Below are 22,282 nucleotides of genomic sequence, written 5' to 3'. Positions count from 1 at the left end.
AAAGAAGAACAACAAACAAAGACCACAGTACTGAAAGAGGAAGCATATGGAAAGACATCAGCACAGCTAATGGAGGAAAGCTCCAGTCAAGATCTCCCTTTCCAGACAGGTAGGGTGCTCTGTGTGCAGGCTGAGATCTGAATCAAGACAATGAGGAGGCATTTACAACACATGGATTTTTCAGAAATATGCTAGGAAGCTATGTTCATTCTCTCAGATGCTATGTAAAAATCAGGTTTCTCAAACCAGTCTTATTTGGAGGACTTCTAGAGATTAAGAAATCAAAAGCATCTGCTTCAAAACACATTTGGCAGTTGCCACCCAAAACTGTAGTTTGCAGATGAGTGGTAATTTATAGAAAGAGCCCAGGACTACCTTTTGGGGAAACACCCTCCACACCCTTGATCTACAATAATATTGATCATTACTTCTTCGGGTTAATATACTCACCTTCTTCTACTTCCTCCCATAATCCAGGTAAAATATCATTTGGTGGACAATGAGTCTAGATCTTGCAGACACACAAATTTCAGAAAAATTCTTAATTGAATTAGAGAGTTATTTAAAGCAAATAAAATTTGGAAAGGGAATAATTTCTATTGATACTTTTCTTTTGGGGTTGCTTGTGCAAAAATCTTTGCAAAGTCACTTAGCACTATGGATTCACATTTTGTTTCCGGACTGAAGGTCTGCTCTCAATTTACATAGCATTGTTTTGAATTGTTGTATTTGTATTACTATTTCTGTAACTGCTCTTGGTTTAAAAGAACCAATTCATTTTTTATTTAAATTCTATTAATTAATATATAATGTATTATTAGCCTCAGAGATAGAGTTCAGTGATTCATCAGTCTTATATAATACAAGGTGCTCATTACATCACATGCCCTCCTTAATCTCCATCACACAATTACCCCATCCTTCCACCCCCCTCTCCTCCAGCAACCCTCAGTTTGTTTCCTATGATTAAGTCTCTCTAATGGTTTGTCTCCCTCTCTGTTTTTGTCTTCTTTTAGTTGTCCCTCCCTTCCCTTATGATCCTGTTTTGTTTCTTAAATTCTACATGAGTGAGATCATATGATAATTGTCTTTCTCTGACTTATTTCTTTAGCATAATACCCTCTAGTTCCAACCACATCATTGCAAATGGCAAGATTTTTTTATGGCTAGGTAGTATTCCATTGTATATATATACCACTTCTTTTTTTTTTAAAAGATTTTATTTATTTTGTGAGAGAGAAAGAGAGCGAGCACGAGCAGGGGGTGGGGGTGGGCAGAAGAAGAAGCAGACTCCCCGCTGAGCAGGGAGCCCAATATGGGACTCAATCCCAGGACCCTGGGATCATGACCTGAGCTGAAGGCAGACACTTAACTGACTGAGCCACCCAGGCACCCAATATATCACCTCTTCTTTATCCATTCACCTCTCAATGGACATCTGAGCTCTCTCATACCTTGGCTATTGTGGACACTGCTGCCCTTTTGGATCACTACTTTTGTTATCTTTGAGGTAAATACCTAGTAGTACAATTGCTGGGTCATAGGGTAGCTCTATTTTCAACTTTTTGAGGAACCTCCAGCTATTTTCCAGAGTGGCTGCACCAGCTTGCATTCCCACCAACAGTGTAAGAGGGTTCTCCTTTTTGTGCATCCTCACCAACTTCTGTCATTTCCTGACTTGTTAATTTTAGCCATTCTGACCAGTGTAAGGTAGTATCTCATTGTGGTTTTGATTTGGATTTCCCTGATCCCGAATGAAGTTGAGCATTTTTTCACATGTCTGCCATTTGTATGTCTTCTTTGGAGAAATGTCTGTTCGTGTATTCTGCTTATTTCTTGATTGGATTATTTGTTGTTTGGGTGTTGAGTTTGGTAAGTTCTCTATAGATTCTGGATACTAGCCCTTTATCTGATATGTCATTTGCAAATATCTTCTCCCATTCTGTTGGTTGTCTTTTGGTTTTGTCAACTGTTTCCTTTGCTCTGCAAAAGCTTTTTATCTTGATGAAGTCCCAATAGTGCATTTTTGCCTTTGTTTCCCTTGCCTTTGGGGACTTGTCTAGGAAGAAGTTGTTATGGCCAAGGCCACAAAGTTTGCTGTCTCTGTTCTCCTCTAAGATTTTGATGGATTCCTATCTCACATTTAGGCATTTTCATCCATTTTGAGTCTATTTTTGTGTGTGGTGTAAAGGAGTGGTCCAGTCTCATTCTTCTGCAAGTGGCTGTCCAATTTTCCCAGCACTATTATTGAAGAAACTGTCTTTTTTCCATTAAATATTCTTTCCTGCTTTGTCGAAGATTAGTTGACCATAGAGTTGAGGGTCCATTTCTGATTTCTCTATTCTGTTTCATTGATCTATGTGTCTTTTGTGCCAGTACCATACTGTCTTGATGATTACAGCTTTGTAATAGAGCTTGAAGTCCAGAATTGGTATGCCATCAGCTTTGGTTTTCTTTTTCAACATTCCTTCGGCTATTCAGGGTCTTTTCTGGTTCCATACAAATTTTAGGATTATTTGTTCCAGCTCTGTGAAAAAAGTTGATGGCATTTTGATAGGGATTGCATTGAATGTAGAGATTGCTCCAGGTAACATAGATATTTTAACAATATTTGCCCTTCCAATCCATGAGCATAGAATGTTTATCCATTTCTTTGTGACTTCCTCAATTTCTTTCATGAGTGTTCTATACACTCTGAGTATAGATCCTTTCTGTACAGATCCTTTACCTCTTTGGTTAGGTTTATTCCTAGGTATCTTATGGTTTTTGGTGCAATTGTAAATGGGATTGACTCCTTAATTTCTCTTTCTTCTGTCTCATTGTTAGTGTATAGAAATGCAACTGATTTCTGTGCATTGATTTTATATCCTGATACTTTGTTGAATCCCTATATGAGTTCTAGAAATTTTGGGGTGGAGTCTTTTGGGTTCTCCACATAGAGTATCATGTCATCTGCAAACAGTGAGAGTTTGACTTCTTCTTTGCCTATTCAGATGCCTTTTATTTCTTTTTGTTGTCTGATTGCTGTGGCTAGGACTTCTAGTACCATGTTGAATAGCAGTGGTGACAGTGGACATCCCTGCTGTGTTCCTGACCTTAGGGGAAAAGCTCTCAGATTTTCCCCACTGAGAATGATACTCGCTGTGGGCTTTTCATATATGGCTTTTATGGTATTGAAGTATGTTCCCTCTATCCCTACACTCTGAAGAGTTTTAATCAAGAAAGGATGCTGTACTTTGTCAAATGCTTTTTCTGTATCTATTGAGAGGATCATATGGTTCTTGTCCTTTCTTTTACTTATGTAGTGTATCACATTGATTGATTTGTGGATGTTGAACCACTCTTGTAGCCCAGGAATATATCCCATTTGGTTATGGTGAATAATCCTTTTAATGTAGTGTTGGGTCCTATTGACTAGTATCTTGGTGAGAAATTTGGCATGCATGTTCATCAGGGATATTGGTCTGTAATTCTCCTTGTTGGTGGGGTCTTTGTCTGGTTTTGGGATCAAAGTAATGATGGCCTCATAGAATGAGTTTAAGCTTTCCTTCCATTTCTATTCTTTGAAACAGCTTCAAAAGCATAGGTATTAATTCTTCTTTAAATGTTTGGTAGAATTCTCCTGGGAAGCAATCCGGCCCTGGGCTCTTGTTTGTTGGGAGATTTTTGATTACTGCTTCAATTTCCTTGCTGGTTATGGGTCTGTTCAGGTTTTCTATTACTTCCTCTTTCAGTCTTGGTAGTTCATTCATCTCTAGGAATGCATCCATTTCTTCCCCATTGCCTAATTTGTTGGCATACCATAACTCATAATATGTTCTTATAATTGTTTGTATTTCTTTGTTGTTGGTTGTGATCTCTCCTCTTTCATTCATGATTTTATTTATTTGGGTCCTTTCTCTTTTCTTTTTGAGAAGTCTGGCCAGGGATTTATCAATCTTATTAATTCTTTCAAAGACTCAGCTCCTAGTTTTGTTGATCTGTTCTACTGTTCTTTTGGTTTCTATTTCATTGATTTCTGCTCTAATCATTATTATTTCTCTTCTCCCGAGGGTTTTAGGCTTTATTTGTTCTTCTTTCTCCAGCACCTTTAGGTGTAAGGATAGCCTATGTAATTTGAGACCTTTCTTGTTTCTTGAGAAAGCGGATATTGCTATATATTTCCCTCTTAGGACCACCTTTGCTGCATCCCAAAGGTTTTGAAAAGTTGTGTTTTCATTTTCATTTGTTCCCATGAATTTTTTAAATTCTTCTTTAATTTCATGGTTGACCTATTCATTCTTTAGTAGGATAATCATTAGCCTCCATGTATTGGAGTTCTTTCCAGATTTCCTCTTGTGATTGATTTCCAGTTTCAAAGTACTGTGGTCTGAAAATACGCAGGGAATGATCCCAGTCTTTTGGTACCATTGGAGACCTGATTTGTGACCCAGGATGTGATCTATTCAGGAGAATGTTCCATGTGCTTTCAAGAAGAATGTGTATTCTGTTGCTTTAGGATGGGATGCTCTGAATATACCTGTGGAGTCCATCTGGTCCAGTGTGTCATTCAAAGCCCTTGTTTCCTTGTTGATCTTCTGCTTAGATGATCTGTCCATTGCTGTGAGGGGGGTGTTAAAGTCCCCTACTATTATTGCATTATCATTGATGTGTTTCTTTAATTTCGTTATGAGTTGGCTTATATAATTGACTGCTCCCATGTTAGGGACATAGATATTTAAAATTTTTAGGTATTCTTTTTGGATAGACACTTTAATTATGATATAGTGTCCTTCATCATCTCTTATTACAGTCTTTTGTTTAAAATCTAATTTGTCTGATATAAGGATTGCTACCCCAACTTTCTTCTGATGTCCATTAGCATGATAAGTGGTTTTCCATCCCCTCTCTTTAAATCTGGAGGTGTCTTTGGGTCTACAGCGAGTTCCTTGCAGACAGCATATTGATGGGTCTTGTTTTTTTATCCAATCTGATACCCTGTGTCTTTTGATTTGGGCATTTAACCCATTTACATCAGAAGAACTATAGAAAGATATGAATTTAATGCCATTGTATTATCTGTAAAGTGACTATTACTTTATATTGTGTCTGTTCCTTTCTGGTCTATGTTACTTTTGGGCTCTTTCTTTGCTTAGAGGATCCCTTTTAATATTTCTTATTGGGCTGGTTTGGTGATCACAAATTCTTTTAGCTTCTGTTTGTCCTGGAAGCTTTTTATCACTCCTATTTTGGATGACATCCTAGCTGGATAAGTATTATTTTTTAAGAAAAGGTTATTTACATTTTTTTAAAGATTTTATTTATTTATTTGACAGAGAGAGACACAGCGAGAGAGGGAAAACAAGCAGGGGGAGTGGGAGAGGGAGAAGCAGGTTTCCCACCGAGCAAGGAGCCCGACATGGGGCTCAATCCCAACACCCTGATATCATGACCTGAGCCGAAGGCAGATACTTAGCAACTGAGCCACCCAGGCGCCCCTTGGGGGATAAAGTATTCTTGGCTGCATATTTTTCTCATTTAGCACCCTGAATATATCATTCCAGTCCTTTCTGGCCTGCCAGGTCTCTGTGGATAGGTCTGCTGCCAGTCTAATGCTCCTACCCTTATAGGTTACTGACCTCTTGTCCCAAGCTGGTTTCAGGATTTTCTCTTTGTCTCTGAGATCTGTAAGTTTGCTATTATACGTGAGGGTGTTGACATATTTTTATTGATTTTGAGGGATGTTCTCTGTGTCTCCTGGACTTGAATGCCTGTTTCCTTCCCCAGATTAGGGAAGTTCTTTGCTATAATTTGCCCCAATATACCTTCTTTCTCTCTCTTTCTCTTTCCTCTTCTTCTGGGATCCCAATTAATCTAATATGGTTTTGCTTTATGGTATCACTTACCTCTTGAATTCTCCCCTTGTGATCCAGTAGTTGTTTATCTCCCTTTTTCTCAGCTTCTTTATTCTCCATCATTTGGTCTTCTATATCACTAATTCTCTTAGAGCCTCCATTTTTATTGCATTTCATTAAGAGCCTTTTTTATTTTGAATTGGTTAGATTTTAGTTCTTTTATTTCTCCAGAAAGGGATTCTCTAGTGTCTTCTATGTTTTTTTCAAGCCCAGCTAATAATCTCTATAATTATTGTTCTGAGCTCTAGTTCCAATATCTTATATCCATACTGATTAGGTCCCTGGCAGTACTGCCTCTTCTTCTCTTTTTTGAAGTGAGTTTCCCATCTTGTCGTTCTTGCAGAAAGTAGTCTCTTTCTTATTTGTAGAATAGAAAATGCAGCAAATAGAAAATTTGCTGCAAATCTTTTCTTAGACCTCTGGTTGAGTTCATTGGTGTTCAGAATGATTTGATAGCTATCTAGCTGAACTCCTGGGACCAGAAAAAAACTAAGGTCCCCTACTCCTCCACCATCTTGGAAAGTCCTGACCAACAATTCATTTTTGTGAACTGAGAAAAGTGACAAAAAATGCAAATATGCAAATGTAAATCATAACTCACAAATTATTTTAAAATATACTAAAATAAATTTACCTTTTTAATCTAATATTAGCTAAAACAGGTTCATATGCCTGTAATTAACAAAAATGTAATGAAATTTCTATGCAAATCTTAACCAATTTTCCAAAAGATTTTATTTATTTATTTATTTATTTATTTATTTATTTATTGAGAGAGAAAGAGTGCACAAGTGGTAGGGACAGAGGGGAGAGAGAGGGAAAAGGAGAGAAGCAGACTCTCCACTGAGCACAGAGCCCAACACAGGGCTTGATCTCAAGACCTGAGCCAAAATCGGGCACTTAACCGACTGAGCCACCCAGGTGCCCTCATTTTTAATTTATAAAATGTCTATTTTTAAACAAACACAGGGGCGCCTGGCTGGCTCAGTCAGAAGAACGTGAAACTCTTGATCTCAGGGTCATGAGTTTGAGCCCCACATTTGTTACAGAGATGACTTAAATAAAAACTTAAAAAAATAGAAAATAGAAAAATAAACATATTTATATAATTTTACATCAACACTTCCAATTAAAAATTACATCCTGTTTTTTGTTATTGTGGTACTTTTTTCCTTTCCTTTTTGGATTGGTTTCCCTCTCCCTGTCCTCACTTCTTTCCTGCCACACATTGTCCCATAACTCATATTAACAGTCTACCATATATCTGTTCAAATTTTTTTACTTTTTTATTTTTTTAAAGATTTTATTTATTCATTTGAGAGAGAGAGAGACAGAGAAAGAGCATGAGCAGGGGGAGAGGCAGAGGAAGAAGGAGAAGCAGGCTCCCTGCTGAGCCAGGTTGGTGTTCAGACAGCTGGAAACAGGGCAGACATATAAAGGTCAGGAATCCTGTGGCATTCACCCTTCAGCAAGGCTGGATTAGGGAGCCTGTGGAAACAATAACATGGATTTCTATTCTGAAGAAACTCTTACCACTTCTGAGTTGACAACAGTGGGAGCTCTGACAATTCAACCTTTCCTCTACTCAGGTTGAATTTAACTTAGATTTTTACATACCTTTGTTGAGGGAAAATTTACATATAATTAAATGCACGTATTTTAAGTGTACAGTTTGCTAAGTTTTGATAAATATATACACTCCACAATCAAGATTCAGAACATTTCCATCACTACAAAAGTTTCCTCATATCCCTGAGCAGTCAGTGCATCCTCCTTGGTACCAGGTAAGCTTTGATCCTATTTCTGTAACTATAAACAAGTTTTGCCTGTTCTAGAAATTCACGTTATTGGAATCATGTTTTGTGCCTGACTTCCTTCACCCCGTATAGTATCTTTTATATTCATCAAAGCTACTGTGTGGAAACATGATTCATTCCTTTTTATTACTTAGTAGTTTTCCATCGTATGAATATACCACAATATATTTATTTATGTACATGCTGGTAGACACATTTGAGATCTCAAATGACTCAAGATCTGCTTGTGTCTGCAATAGACAGCCTCGCTGGGGGTATAGAAAGTTTCGGTACTGGAGTTCCACCTAGTGTCTGTCTATGGTACTGCAAACTCTGGTGCCTGACCAAGACATGTTGAATGCCTTTGTTTTCAAGGGCTCCCAACCTGACATTCTACTCCTATCAGTGCTTAGATTAAGGCAAGACAGAAACCAGTCCCTTAGCAGCACCCCAAAAAATCAGCACATTGGGTGTACATTCCACTCCTTTGCTTCCCAAGGAAGGAGTCAGGAATTGAGGGTTTCCTCCCAATCAGACCAGCCATGCCTTGCCATGCTGAGAAGAGTTCTAGTGAGTGAATGCCAAGAGTTTTCCTGCTGGGGCTTCATTGTGTTTGGCTGGGATGTAAGAATCTCTCTCTATTATCTATTCTCTCTCTCCTGACAGCACCCCCCCCCTTTTTTTTTTACAGAGAATAGCCTTTGCCACTCAAACCAAAAATGTATTTATTTCTTGTTTACCCATGTTTGGGGTCTGCTTGTCTCAAAAGATTGAACATTAACAGTTTATGCCCACTTTCAGGAATACAATGGAATAACACAAACTTCCAAATTTCACAAAACCACAAATGCTGATTCCTACGAACATCCACCATTCTTCCTCAAATATAAGAAATCAGCTAGTCGAAGATACATTTCTTCATAGCCACTAGGAAAGCAGGTTTGTGTCATTGTACCCAGACTCAAGGCAGCTCTGTCTCTGGCTAGAATGGAAGCTGCAAGCTAGTCTCATGGAGTCACCAGCAGGAGAGTTGAAGCAGGATATTTTTTTTTAATTTTATTTATTTACTTGACACAGAGAGCGCACAAGCAGGGGGGAAGGGAGAGAGGGAGAGGGAGAAGCAGGCTCCCCACTGAGCAGGGAGCCTGACATGGGACTTGATCCCAGGACCCTGGGATCACGACCTGAGCCTAAGGCAGGCGCCTAACCAACTGAGCCACCCAGGCCTGAAGCAGGGTATTTTACATACTCACTGAACCTGGAAGTAGCAGGGTCTCCCATCCTATTGGGTCTGCATGTTCTAATGAAGTAAAGCACTAGCTTTCCCCTGTTTATGTTGTTTCAGATTTGTCATTTTATTGAGTGGTGGAGAAGGCAGCCATTTAGTAGCTGAAACAGAAGAGAGAAACGGAACTCCCAAAATCTTACAGGAAGGTGCCCATCCAAGCATCTCTTACCTGGTTTCTGGATTTCTCACAAAGACAGTTGGTTCATATATTGTTGTTAAATCCTTGTCTCCATGGGGGAAGGAGGGTCTGGGTTTCCTTTTCTGCAGTATTGCTGGCATCTGTTATTGCCTCCTTTTTCTTTGCCTAGTGCTCACAATTCCCTGCTTCTTTGAATTTCTACTAATTGTTTTACTGGATGCTGGATATTATGGATGCTATGTTGTTGAAGGTCTCCATTTTGTTGTCTTTCTTTAAAGAGTTTTGGCTTGGGGAGCACCTGGGTAGCCCAGTTGATTAGGCATTTTACTCTTGATTTTGGCTCAGGTTATGATCTCAGGGTCATGGGATCATGCCCCATATTGGGCTCCACATTCAGCACAGAGTCTGCCTGAGATCTTCTCCTTCTGCCTTTCCCCCTGCTCATGCTCTTTCTCTCTCTCTGTCTCTCTCTCTCTTCCTCTCTTTCTCTAAGATAAATAAATAAAATAAATCTTTTGAAAAAAGAGTTTTGGCTTGGTATTAGTAGACAGTTAAGATACTTGAGGCCCAAAAACAAACAAATAAACAAAAAGCAGAAACAGACTCATAAATACAGAGAACAAACTGGTGGCTGCCAGAGGGGTGGGGGAATGGACAAAGTGGATGAAGGGGAGGGAGAGATGCAGGCTTCCAGGTATGGAACGAATAAGCCATGGGATAAAAGGTACAGCATAGGGAATATAGTCAATGGTGTTGTAATAGCATTATAGGGTGACAGATGGTAGCTTCACTTGTGGTGAGCTTGGCATAATGTATAGACTGGCTGAATCACTATGGGTTTTTTGTTGTTGTTTTTAAGTTTTCATTTATTTAAGTAATCTCTACACCCAATGTGGGGCTCGAACTCACAACCCTGAGATCAAGAGTCGGATGCTCTGCTGATTAAGCCAGCCAGGCGCCCCTCCAATCACTATGTTATACACCTGAAACTAATGTAACAGTGTGAGTCAACCATATTACAATTTTAAAAAAGAAAGACACTCAAGGTTCAGTTTAATCTTTACAAACCCAGTTTTTAAACTTTGTTATGGCAGGTCTAGATTAGCTTTTATTCTTGAGCTAGTTCGACCCTATTCCTAAAAGGTGGCCTTTCCGACATATCTAAGGAATGCTCCCAGTTTTCAGTGAGATTCCTCCGCTCTGGCTGATCAGAACTCAAATGTCTGCCACTTTGTACCAATTCCAGTAGTTACTCAATGTACAGCTCCTAGCAATATTCAGCTAAAGTCTTGTGGGGAGCCTTATACAGGTTTCTAGAATTCTCTCTCTGCATACCTCCCTCCTCTTCTACCACACAATTCAATCTTTGCCTCCCCAAACTCTAATTTTTGTCTCTTCAACTCAGCAATATAATCATGCTCTGCCTTCCTAGATCTCAGATCTCAAAAGTGTGTAAAGGCAGAAAGCTAAGGTAATGGTAGGGCTCACTTCAATCGTTTCTCTTCTCTCAGGGATTATAGTTTCGTGCTGTGTGTTTTCCAATAGCTGAAAACAGATATTTCATGTTTTGTCCATTATGTAATTGTTTGCTTGAGGAGAGCTAGGCTGGTAGCAGTCACTGCTTCATAGGTGGAAGCTGAAAACCCTTACCCTTCTTTTTAACTTTCTAAACTCTTTGCTACCCTCTAAATTCTAGTTCACATTCCCTCTCACTCCATTAACTTCCCTTACTCCTTTCTCTGCTAGTTCAATAAACTCCATAGCTCTTTTGTGGCAGTTATCAAATCCCTATGGTACCATAATTCCCTGCAGAAGGAAAGACCCTCTTCTGGACCATCCAGTAATGCCTAACACATTATGGGGTTCAAAATATATATTTGTTGAATAAATGAAATACCCAAAATATATTGTTTTCTTATCAGTGGAAATATATAAAAAGAGGATAAATGTTCCTCCTGCTTAGTGAAATGTTGGAATATATATGGTTTAAGGTCCCTCCCAGCTCAAAGCTTCAATGAAAAAATGGTTAGGCAAATTGTGCCACGTCTATATAATGAATATTGAATGATTTTTTTATTTTTATTTATTTTTTTTATTTTTATTTTTTTAGAGAGAGAGTGTGTGCAAGCCAGGGGCAGGGGCAGAGGGAGAGGGAGAGAAATAGAATACTAAGCAAGCTCCATGCCCACTGCAGAGCCCAACACGGGCTCAATTTCACAATCCCAAGATTATGATGTGAGCCATAATCAAGAGTCAGATGCAGCTCGCCCTCTGAGCCTCTGCCGAAGCCAGTGCATTTTGCGCCCCCCAACCATGCCCGCGGGCATGTCCTGGGCCACCTACCTGAAAATGTTCACTGCCAGCCCTTCCTGACCATGTGCGCCGGGGCCGAAGCGGTGCACAGGTACTACCAGCCCGACCTGACAATACCTGAAATTCCACCAAAGCCTGGAGAACTCAAAACGGAGCTTTTGGGACTGAAAAAGAGACAACATGAACCTCAAATTTCTCAACAATAGAAACCTCAAAATGCTTAACTCAGCCAAGAACTCCGTGAATAATATTATAAGTATTAAATATATACTTAAAAAAAAAAGAGAGAGAGATGCTTAACCAGCTGAGCCACCCAGGTGCCCCTACATGAATATTTTGAAAAAGGGATATATTCAATGATTACAGTAAAGTGTTAGGTGAAATATTAGGATCAAAGTTATATATGTGATCATAGTTACAACTATGTAAAAAAAGCATAATGCTAGGAGGGAAAACCCATAAAAACTAGAAGGAAATATATATATATATTTTTAAGATTTTATTTATTCGACAGAGACTCAGTGAGAGAAGGAACACAAGCAGAGGGAATGGGAGAGGGAGAAGCAGGCTTCCCGCTGAGCAGGGAGCCTGATGTGGGGCTCGATCCCAGGACCCGGGGATCATGACCTGAGCCGAAGGCAGACGCTTAATGACTGAGTCACCCAGGAGCCCAGAAGGAAATATAGTTTTAAATAATGGAGTTATTTTAATGTGTGTGTACCCTTCTCATGTTTTTAATGTCATTATCCAGCTGTCTTGAAAGACAACCGGCCTATCTGGTTTTACCACATCCTCCTGCCTATATCCTCTCCATTCATAATTGATGTTTATATCACTGAGTTGGGATGAAAGATACAAGAATCTTGTCCTAGGGGCACCTGGCTGCCTCCGTTGGTGGAGCCAACTCGGGGTCGTGAGTTCAAGCCCCATGTTGGGTATAGAGATTATACAAACAAACAAACTTAAAAAAAAAAGTATCTTGTCCTGTGAAGGTGAATTTTTCCCCAGGCAGGATTTCTGCATTCCAGAGAGCTGGCTCTGGGTGAAGGGGCTGTCTTATCAGGTAATATGAACTCATCATCAAGGCATGGGTAACTGAAAGTAGTAAATAGATAACTCTACAAACCAATTTTTTTGTTGTTGTTCATTGCTGTATACCAGAGTCTAGAACAGTGCCTGACAGGTCATAAATACTCGGTAATTAGTTCTTGAATTAATTAATGTTATGACACATTTTTATACAAAATCTTAATCTAATACCTAGAAAACAGCATATAGATCCTTTATTTCCACTTTAAATTCACAGATAACACTTCAGAAAAAGAGCTGAAATTAAAATAAATTTTAACTACACAGATATTTTTATTACAATTATCATAAATTCTAAGTCAATAGACACTAGGTTTATTTATGGGTAGAAAGGTTCTTATTCTTCTCTTTCTCACCTGACATATCCCTCAGGCTCTTTACACAACCCAAGACCTGGGCAGACATATTTTATTCTCAACGACTTCCTCAAAGAGAATATACTAATTAATTCCTTGCAGGTCACCTTTTCCTCATCCGAGTTTTTCCACTCTGCCTTTCACCCGTCAGGTAAGACACTTGTCCAGTTTCTTCCAGGAAGGGCCATCCTGGACTGTTACTGGAAAGACCCAGCTCCTGCCATGACCCTGTGCTGTCGTTTTCCTGGCCTCGTGTGGAGGGAATTCAGTGCTGTATTTCTGCAACAGGGTTCCTTCTTCACATTTGTCATTCAGCTGCATTTAGTATCTGGCACAACTACCTTGATGGCACCTGACCTGGTTTTATATTAATCTGTGATGTTAAATTATCAAACTAACAGAACAAATTATCTACAGAATTATAAACAGTTTCCTCCTGCCTCTTCCCTGCTAAGAGATTAAAGCAGGACCCCAGGTCCTAAATCATGCCACAATAGAAAGACTGCTAATCTAGCCATTAGAAGTCAAATTCTAGATAATCCATCCCAATGCTGCAAGAACAAATCACAGCATACTCACTTTTCACCTTGGGGTTCATTCTGAGCATCAGATATTCACTAAATAAGTTAATATCTGCTTTGTGAATTACAAAATACTAGATAAATGTTCTTAATTGTGGCTATTCTTATGTCTTTCCAGTCTTTCCCTATCTCATAAAAAAGAGGTCATTAGATTTGAGGGAAACACCTGGACGTGGTCCCTCGTGGACCAGAACATTCCCCTGGAACCAAAACCTAGATGCAGCTGCTGCAGGTGGCTCCAAGCTACATCTCCTCCCCAAGGAGGCTCTTCTTCAACCCCCACAAGGGAAGGAGGCTGCCCTGCTCTCAGAAAAGGCAGTAGTGTCCACAGAAGCACATAGAGGATAAGGACAACAGCATTCTGTGAGCACCCTGGAGTAGGGAGAAACCAGTAACATGGAGCCTCCCTAAGAGAAAAGCAGAAAATCCACAGAGCTGTCGGCTGGCAGGAGAATTTAGTCTGGAGGTAAGACAACCAGAAGAGAAGGAGTTGACTCAAAGCCCACAGCAGACCAGGCTCCCTTTCCACTGAATCTGAGTATCTAGGGTTCATCTGGCTCAACACTACTCTCTGCCAACAGAGAGAACCCCCTCTGACCCAGCCTAAACAAATTTGGAAGAGAGCTCGCCATGTTTTTAAAATGTCTAATGTTTGTTCCAGTAGATTTCAAAGAATGGGACCCATTATTTGCCAACTCCTGGGGCCTCTAGGAAGAAAGTTCATTTCCTCCCCTTTGACCTTGTCCAATGAGCCTTATTTTATTTTAATACCCCAAAATCATGCTATAAATAACAATAGTCAGCCCCATAAAAATCACCTCTTTGAAACCAGCACAGGTAGGTGGGTATGGGTTTTCCACCACCACCACCACCCCTTGGTCCATGTTGTGCCCTCTGAGCACCTATGGGCTAACTATAGTCCCTCTTCATAAGAATCCTTCTGGGTGGAGTGGGGGGAGGGAGGGGGAGGGAGGAAGGAATTGGATGAAGATGGTCAAAAGGTACAAACTTCCAGCTATAAAAATAAGTAAGTCCTGGGGGGGCGGGGGAGGAGGGCAGGAAGAATCCTTCCAATACTTGAAAATAGCTATCATAGTCTCCCATTATTTTGTCATTTCCAGAGTAAACATGTCCACATTCTTCATATGTTCCTCATACTTCACCGTTCCAAAGTCTTAACTCATAATAGTCAACAAAAATCTCAAATCATGTTCACATAAATGGCTACTTTTTAACTGATAGTTAAAGCCTACAAGCAAATTTTACATGTGCCCCTGTTACATTTCATCTTGTTTTTAGTCTAGCATTCCAAAGAAAAGATTGTTTTGGATTATAATTCTATCACTTATAATATTGGTTTCCCCTCTTTGTTTCGTATCATCTGAAGTTTGATGAGAGCCATGCATATTTACTCTTTATCGAAGTCACTACCAAAACAGGTGAAGAAGACAAGAAGGCAAAGCCTTCTCCTTTTCACTAGACATGTTTCTCCAGATTTTCAGAGTCATTAATGAATAATTTTGGTCTATGGTAGCCAAACTAAAAGTGTTATCTTTAAGCTCACAGTCATCATCTTTTCTATGAAGCTTTACCAAAATTATGTCTTTTTCTTTTTTTTTTAATGCATTTCTTTTTTTTCTTAAGATTTTATTTATTTATGTGAGAGAGAGAGAGAATGAGAGATAGAGAACACGAGAGGGAAGAGGGTCAGAGGGAGAAGCAGACTCCCTGCTGAGCAGGGAGCCCGATGTGGGACTCGATCCCGGGACTCCGGGATCATGACCAGAGCCGAAGGCAGTCGCCTAGCCAACTGAGCCACCCAGGCGCCCTGTCTTTTTCTACTCCTTTCTCCTGATCTAAATTATTAATACTACCAATAAGGGCCATTATGTGAGGTTTGACATTATAATTAGCATTATATAGCTCCTGGTGATATTTCCTTATGAGACTTCCACATGTTCTTATAAAGCATCTATTTAAGAATTTTACCAGGGACCAAGGTCAAATTCACTGGTTAACAAGGGCAACAGTAACTTTCCTATCATAAGCATTGACTCAGAGACTTGAGAAGACTTAAGAAGTTTTGGGTCAGTTGTCTGGTTGGTTGGTTGGTCAGTTTGGTTAGTTTTACTAGCTTCTTCCCTTGTTCCATCTTTCTGCTAAACCTGGAGTCTATTCCATTCTCAAATCAAGTCTCTTTCTGGCTCTTTAAGAAGTCACTAGTAAGGGCACCCAGGTGGCTCAGTGTGTTAAGCGTCCAACTCTTGATTTCAGCTCGGGTCATGATCAGGGTCTTGAGATCAAGCCCCAGGTCGGGCTCTGCATACAGTAGGAAGTCTGCTTAAGATTCTCTCTCTCCCTCTCCCGCTGTCTCTCCCCCTGATCTCTTGCTCTCTAAAAAAAAAAAAAGAAGTCACTAGTATACAAAAAGATAAAATATGTATCAAATACATATGAAAGTATTCTGTTCCCGCTGTCTGTAACCCCCATGTGACCAAATGGTGTCTGCATAATGGAAGCCCAAAACCAGAGGAAAATGTAGGACCAGGGAAGGAGCACAAAAACCCTGTGTTCTCGCAACCATTTGCTAACGTGGAATGTCATCTTTCTGCGCCTGGGGTGGCTCAGATGGTTAAGCGTCTGCCTTCGGCTCACGTCATGATCCCGGGGTCCTGGGATCGAGTCCCACATCGGGCTCCCTGCTCCTTGGGAGCCCGCTTCTCCCTCTGCCTCTCTCTCTCTCTCTGTCTTTCATGAATAAATAAATAAATAAAATCTTAAAAAAAAAAAGAAAAGAAAACTCTCTATCATGTTGGACTTTCTGGTTTCTTCCCCCTACCACACACACACACACACACACACACACACACACACACACACACACACGTACTTGACTTCCATCTCCAACCTTAATCATGGCTCCATCTCAAACTGAGTGACAGAGTTCCAATATTCCCTCAGTTAGTGGAGGACTCAGAGATTCCTTCTCCATTTTAGCAATCATTTCAGTGCCTCTTTCCCTCGCCCAAGCATTAATTGTCAGATGCTGCAATTTTTCTGTGGCAATTTCCCATTGGAAAATTATTGTAACTAATTCACTCATTTATTAATTCATTCCACAAGTACTTATCAAAGTCTTCCTTTGTGTTTGGTGTTAGCATAGTATTGTAATGATTCAGAGAAGGAATCCTGTAACAGGGTAGAAATGTCTAAATAATCCATATTAGGTGAGATAAAATGATCATGTGACCAGCATAGAGAATATAGGGCAGGAGAACCAAGAAAAAGAAAGTATTCTCAGCTTCCAACAAACTTATTAGAGACTGAGCATAGTTTAAAAATGACTTTACCAATGGTCACCAGGCCACTTGTCTAAGGAAAAGGAATGGATTCCCAGAGAAGTGGGATCTGAGTTAATTCAGATCTTTCTATATTGTACTTCTTGTGGAATAAATGATATAGATTGCTCATCAAAATGTCCAAGCCTCATTTTCTTAGAAAGAGAAAATAGCGTGAGATGAGTGGCTGCTTCAGGAATGTGCATGACCTCAGAGTAGGACCACCCACCCACTAAGGGATGGGGATGGGCAGTCCTCCCCCCCTCCCCCCCAGAGGAGCTCACCAGGTGTGGTTCTGCTGTTGATATTCAGCCAAGATTGTCAGTAAATTGCTCACTGATGATTGCTGCTCTCTGACACCGATATTTCTATCACTCAGGAAGGATTTGGGAAAGCACTGTAAGAGAGTAGACTATTGCAGGAGCTTTGGAGTCAAGCAAATGTGGGTTCACATCATGACTCCATCATAATCGCCTCGAATAACTGACTTAATCTCACTGGGTCTCAGTTTCTCTTCTGTATACAGGAGACAATAAGGCCTAACTTTAATGCTTGCTGTGATGAATAAGTGAATAAGCCAAGCATAGTATGCAGTCCCGATAGGATCTTGGTTAAAGTTACCTTCCTCTCTTCTCTCGGGCCCCGATCTAGGTGAGGAAGCAGTCCAGTGGTGACAGCGAAAACCAGACCACCTGGCTGATCCTGGTCGGCTTTGGGGAGTTGCAACACCTGGGCTTTCTCCCTTTCACCTTCTTTTTGGCCATTTATATGGTAACAGTTGGGGGCAACACCCTTATCGTGCTGGCTGTGGCCACCAGTCGGGCACTCCATACACACATGTATTTCTTCCTCTGCCACTTCTCCTTGCTGGAGACTGGCTATACCTCCAACATCACGCCTCAGCTGCTGTGGAGCTTCCTGGAAGGGAGGGGAACCATCTCACTGGTCAGCTGTCTGGTCCAGTTCTACACGTTTGCCTCACTAGCTGCCATTGGGTGCCTCCTGCTCTCTGCTATGTCCTATGACCGTTATCTGGCCATCTGCCACCCCCTTCACTACCCTGCCCTGACGAGCACCTGGTTGTGTGGCTGCCTGGCTGCTGGAGCCTGGATCAGCGGCTTTTCTTTGTCTGCCTTCACTCTGGCCCTGGCAGCCCCTCTGCCCCTCTGCCTTGGCCGCAGGGAGATGGACCACTACTTCTGTGATTTTGCTCCAGTTGTAGGGTTGTTCTGTGGAGATGTGGGGGTCATGTGGGGAACCAGAGCGAGCATCTCAGGCTTTCTGACGCTGGGCCCCTTCCTGTTGATTGTGGCATCCTATGCCTCCCTCTTGAGGACTGTACTGCAAATACCTTCAAGCCATGGTAGACAGAAAGCCTTCTCCACCTGTTCCTCCCACCTCAGTGTGGTCAGGATGTTTTATGGCACCCTCATTGTGGTCTATGTAGCCCCAACAGAGCACATGGCCCCCTTGCTCCGAAAGGCCTTCTCTGTCCTCTCCACTGTATTCACCCCTATGGTCAACCCCATCATCTACAGCCTCAAGAACCAAGAGGTAAAAGGGGCCCTTCATAGGCTCTGGGGACAGCTTATCCCAAGACATACTCCACTGAGAAGGATAGGGCAGCTATTGACTTGTTCCTGGATTCCAGCTTAGCCCCTTCCTCAAAGTCTAGAGGACTAGAGATCGCTGTGATGAAAAGATAAATACTGTGGGATTGAAAATAGATGTCTGACAAAATGAGGCAACTTCATTTTTCCAGTTGGAATGGGGTAGAGTTCAAAATCTTATGCCGGGTACAAGACCTAAATATTATAGACACTCCACAAATATTAGTTGAAAAAAATGGATGGATGGATGAATGAATGAATGAATGAATACGGAAAAGAATGCCAGAGGAAGGAGAGCACAACTCAAGGGGGGAACATTTGCAGATTATTAATCTAAGATGACAAGATTAAGGTTGGCAGATAGAGAAAGGAGGGTTAGGGAGATGGTAATAAGGACCAGAATTAAGATAAGATCTCATGACATGCTTCGCATGAAATCTCAGAAACAGAGAGACAGACTTGGACATAAAGTATGTAGAGTCATGATGTAGGTGGTGATGGCACAAGAGCCACTCGGGAGAGGAAGGGTCAGCCATTCATGCCTGTAGCCCAGGAGGCCAACTGGACCACTGCTCTGGGAGTTCCCGTTAGTCCTCCTGTTGTTGATGTCAGACAAGTAGGAAGTAGGGGAAAGGTAGGAGATTAATGAGAAGGAAATAAATTAAACCCAATGAGAGAATTCTGAAATTTTGCCTCTAACAGAAAATCTTTTAAATCTTTTTCTTTTTTGTAAGATTTTATTTATGTATTTGAGAGAGAGCGCAAGCAGAGGAAGGGGCAGAGGGGTGAGGGAGAGAATCCCAAGAAGACTCTGCACTGAGCACAGAGCCCAACCAGGAGCTTGAGCTCAGGACCCTGACATCATGACCTGAGCCAAAACCAAGAGTCGGAAGTCCAACTGACTGAGCCACCCAGGCACCCCTGAAATCTTTTAAAAACGACACAAAAACATTTCTAATTTTTTTATTGGAAATATGTCAATATGTTTCTCAAGGTTGCCTGCACCAGAAAGATCTAGAGTAACTGTTTACAAATGAGGATTTCTAGGCTCTTCATCAGACCTACAAAATCAGAACCTCTAGAAATGGGGCCCAGGGATCTACATGTAACAAATGTCATAGCTGATTCTCAGTGTAGGGAAAGGGCATGGTTACCAGGGGTGACAAAGGTAATGGGAAAATTGGTTGGGGGGAGACACAGTTCCTCGTGGATGTAAAGAGATGTAACCCTGAGTGATGGAAATCAGATAGACAGAGAGATATACAGAAAGGACCAGAGAAGATCTGAAGGAAAGTAGAAAACCTGGGTTAGCTGGCCCTGTCTGGGTGGGGCAGAAATACAGAGCAAAAGAAAACAAATAGAAAATTTCCCTGTCTGGGAGTGCCTCTGTGGCTTGGTTTCAGCTCAGGTCATGATCTCAGAGTCGTGAGATCAAGCTGCCTGTGGGGCTCTGCACTCAGCAGAAGTCTGCTTGGGATACTCTCTCCCTCTCCCTCTGCCCCTCCCCCTGCTCGTTCTCTCTCTCTCTCTCTCTCTCTCTCTCAAATAAATAAATAAATAAATAAATAAATCTTAAGAAAATTAAATGAAGTACATATAATAAAGTCCTCCATCTCTGTGCTTTGATTGGTCTATGACACATTTTAACAAACATTAACATCCTCCCTCACCCTCCTTTTCGTCAAGGAAAGTCAGGAGACACCCTCTCCCTTCAGTCCTAGCGCTGAGGGCCAGCCCTTCCCCATAGTGGAACCTCACTGCATATAGACATGAGCCACCGCTTCTCCTTCTCCTCCCCTGGCATGAAAGGACGGAGACAACACTGGGAGGATGCCAGGTCATAGGGAAACTGGACCTAAAGAGAGGAGAGACCCCAGGGGAGAGAGTCAGAGAAGGAAAGTGGGAAAGAAGAAGAGGCGGGAAGGGGGAGGAAGGGGGACAGGGAACAGGGAAATGACAAGACCGGGGAAACAGAGGGATAATGAAAGGGAAAGTAAAAGCTGCAAGTGGAAGAGGTAAGAAAGGGAAGCAGGGCCGCCTGGGGGGCTCAGTCGGTTAAGCGGCTGCCTTCCACTCAGGTCATGGTCCCAGGGTCGTAATCCCCGCTCAGCGGGGAGTCTGCTTGTCCCTCCCCCAAACTGGTGCTCGCTCTCTCTCTCTCTGTCTCTCTCAAATGAATAAATAAAATCTTTAAAAAAAAAAAAAAAGGAAAGAAGTAGGAGAAGCAAAGGAGAAAGGAAGGGTTCCAGAAACCTTCCCCACATTCCTCCACTGGGACCACATGATCTCAAGGTTGTGGGATCAAGCCCAGCAGCAGGCTCTGCTCAGTGTGGAGTCTGCTAGAGATTTTCTCTCTCACCCTCCCCCTCTGCTCCTCCCTCCTCTGCTCCTCTCCCTGCTCACGCTCTCTCTCTCTCCCTCAAATAAATAAATACCATCTCTAAAAGAAAAAGTTTCAGTTATTAATTGGACTTCAGCTCAATATTGCATGGTAAGTCCATGCTTTGAGATACCCTACCTACAGCATGCACACAGGAATAATTGAAAAAAATGCAAAAGGGAAAATGTAAAAGGCATAGAATAGCTCAAAAACAATATAAATATCTCCATGGGCCACAAATATAAGGAAACTAATCATAAAAGCTGTGAATAGGTCTGAAGCCAAAGGCCTGCTCGATTCCAGGCTGAAGCAAGAGGAGAGGCAGTTCTGAGCTCAGCTCCTGCAGGGTCACGGAGACTAAAAGTTCTCCACCTGAAGCAGGAACTAGAGCCAAAGGCACTCCAGAAGGGAAGGGCTGAGAACAAGGTCTCTTTTCATTAAAGAGAAATGAAAAAAAAAAACTGCTGCCTGCTACCATCTGAGGCCAAAGTTTATCCAGAGCACACGTAAGGAGGTAAGAGAGCATGGAGTTTCGTGACCAGGAACTGAGAGGGCATACGTGCGGCCTCCCACTCAAAATGAGGCTGAGATCCAACATTATAAAATACTTGGGAAAAAACTAACTCTACAAAAGATAGCCCAAAAAATCACCAATTGGAAGATAAATTTACACTAGAGAATATTAAAATATTAAGAGTCCGAGAGAAAGACAAACACCATATGATTTCACTTATATGTGGAATCTAAAAAACAAAGCAAATGAGCAAACAAAAAAAGCCAAAACCAACCCATAAATACAGAGAACAAACTGATGGTTACCAGAGGGGAGACGAGTGGGGGGATGGGCAACGTGGATGAAGGGGAGGGGAGATCCAGGCTTCCAGTTATGGAATGAATACTTCAGGAGGATGAAAGGCACAGCATAAGGAATATAGTCAATGGTGTGGGGTTTTGTTGTTGCTCTTGTTTTTGTTTTTTCTCCAAGTTTTTATTTAAATTCCAGTAAGTTAACATAGTGTAATATTGGTTTCAGGAGTAGAATTTAGTGATTCATCACTTACATATGACAACTGGTGCTCATCACAAGTGCCTTCCTTAATCCCCATCACCCACTGAACACCCCCCCACCTCCCCTCCAGCAACGCTGTTCGTAATAGTTAAGAGTCTGATTTTTGGTTTGCCTCTCTTTTTGCCCCGCTATGTTCATCTGCTTTGCTTCTTAAATTCCACATATGAGTGAATACAGTCAATGGTGTTGTAATAATGTTGCCTGGTGACAGATGGCAGCCACACTTGGGGTGAGAACAGCATAATGCATGGACTCGTAGAATCACTGTGTTGTACACTTGAAACTAATGTAACAATGTGTGTCAGCTATAGTTCAAGCTTTAAAAAATATATTAATATTTAATACAGAAGAGAAAATCGTGAGACATCTGGGCAGAATTAAAACAAGTGCAGATAGGGTCACCTGGGTGGCTCAGTCAGCTAAGCATCT

At 41.3% G+C, this 22,282-nt stretch overlaps 1 protein-coding gene and 1 pseudogene across 1 annotated transcript; both read left to right on the top strand.

Moving 5' to 3' along the window:
• The first annotated feature begins 11,430 nt into the window (after window positions 1-11,430).
• Window positions 11,431-11,667, top strand: LOC112832191 (ubiquinol-cytochrome c reductase complex assembly factor 6 pseudogene; annotated as a pseudogene).
• Window positions 11,668-17,472: 5,805 nt separating this feature from the next.
• On the top strand, window positions 17,473-18,450 carry LOC112832194 (olfactory receptor 11A1-like). Its single transcript, XM_025882727.2, has one exon. The coding sequence runs from the start codon at window positions 17,563-17,565 to the stop codon at window positions 18,448-18,450; it is 888 nt and encodes a 295-aa protein (XP_025738512.2). The 5' UTR covers window positions 17,473-17,562.
• The last annotated feature ends 3,832 nt before the right edge of the window (window positions 18,451-22,282 follow it).

The sequence above is a fragment of the Callorhinus ursinus genome, unplaced genomic scaffold (assembly GCF_003265705.2).
Source record: "Callorhinus ursinus isolate GAN/ISIS: 27379988/994484 unplaced genomic scaffold, GSC_fseal_2.0 scaffold44, whole genome shotgun sequence".
Lineage (NCBI taxonomy): Eukaryota > Metazoa > Chordata > Mammalia > Carnivora > Otariidae > Callorhinus > Callorhinus ursinus.
Note: the sequence above shows the minus strand (reverse complement) of the source record. Positions and strands in the feature narration are given on the sequence as shown.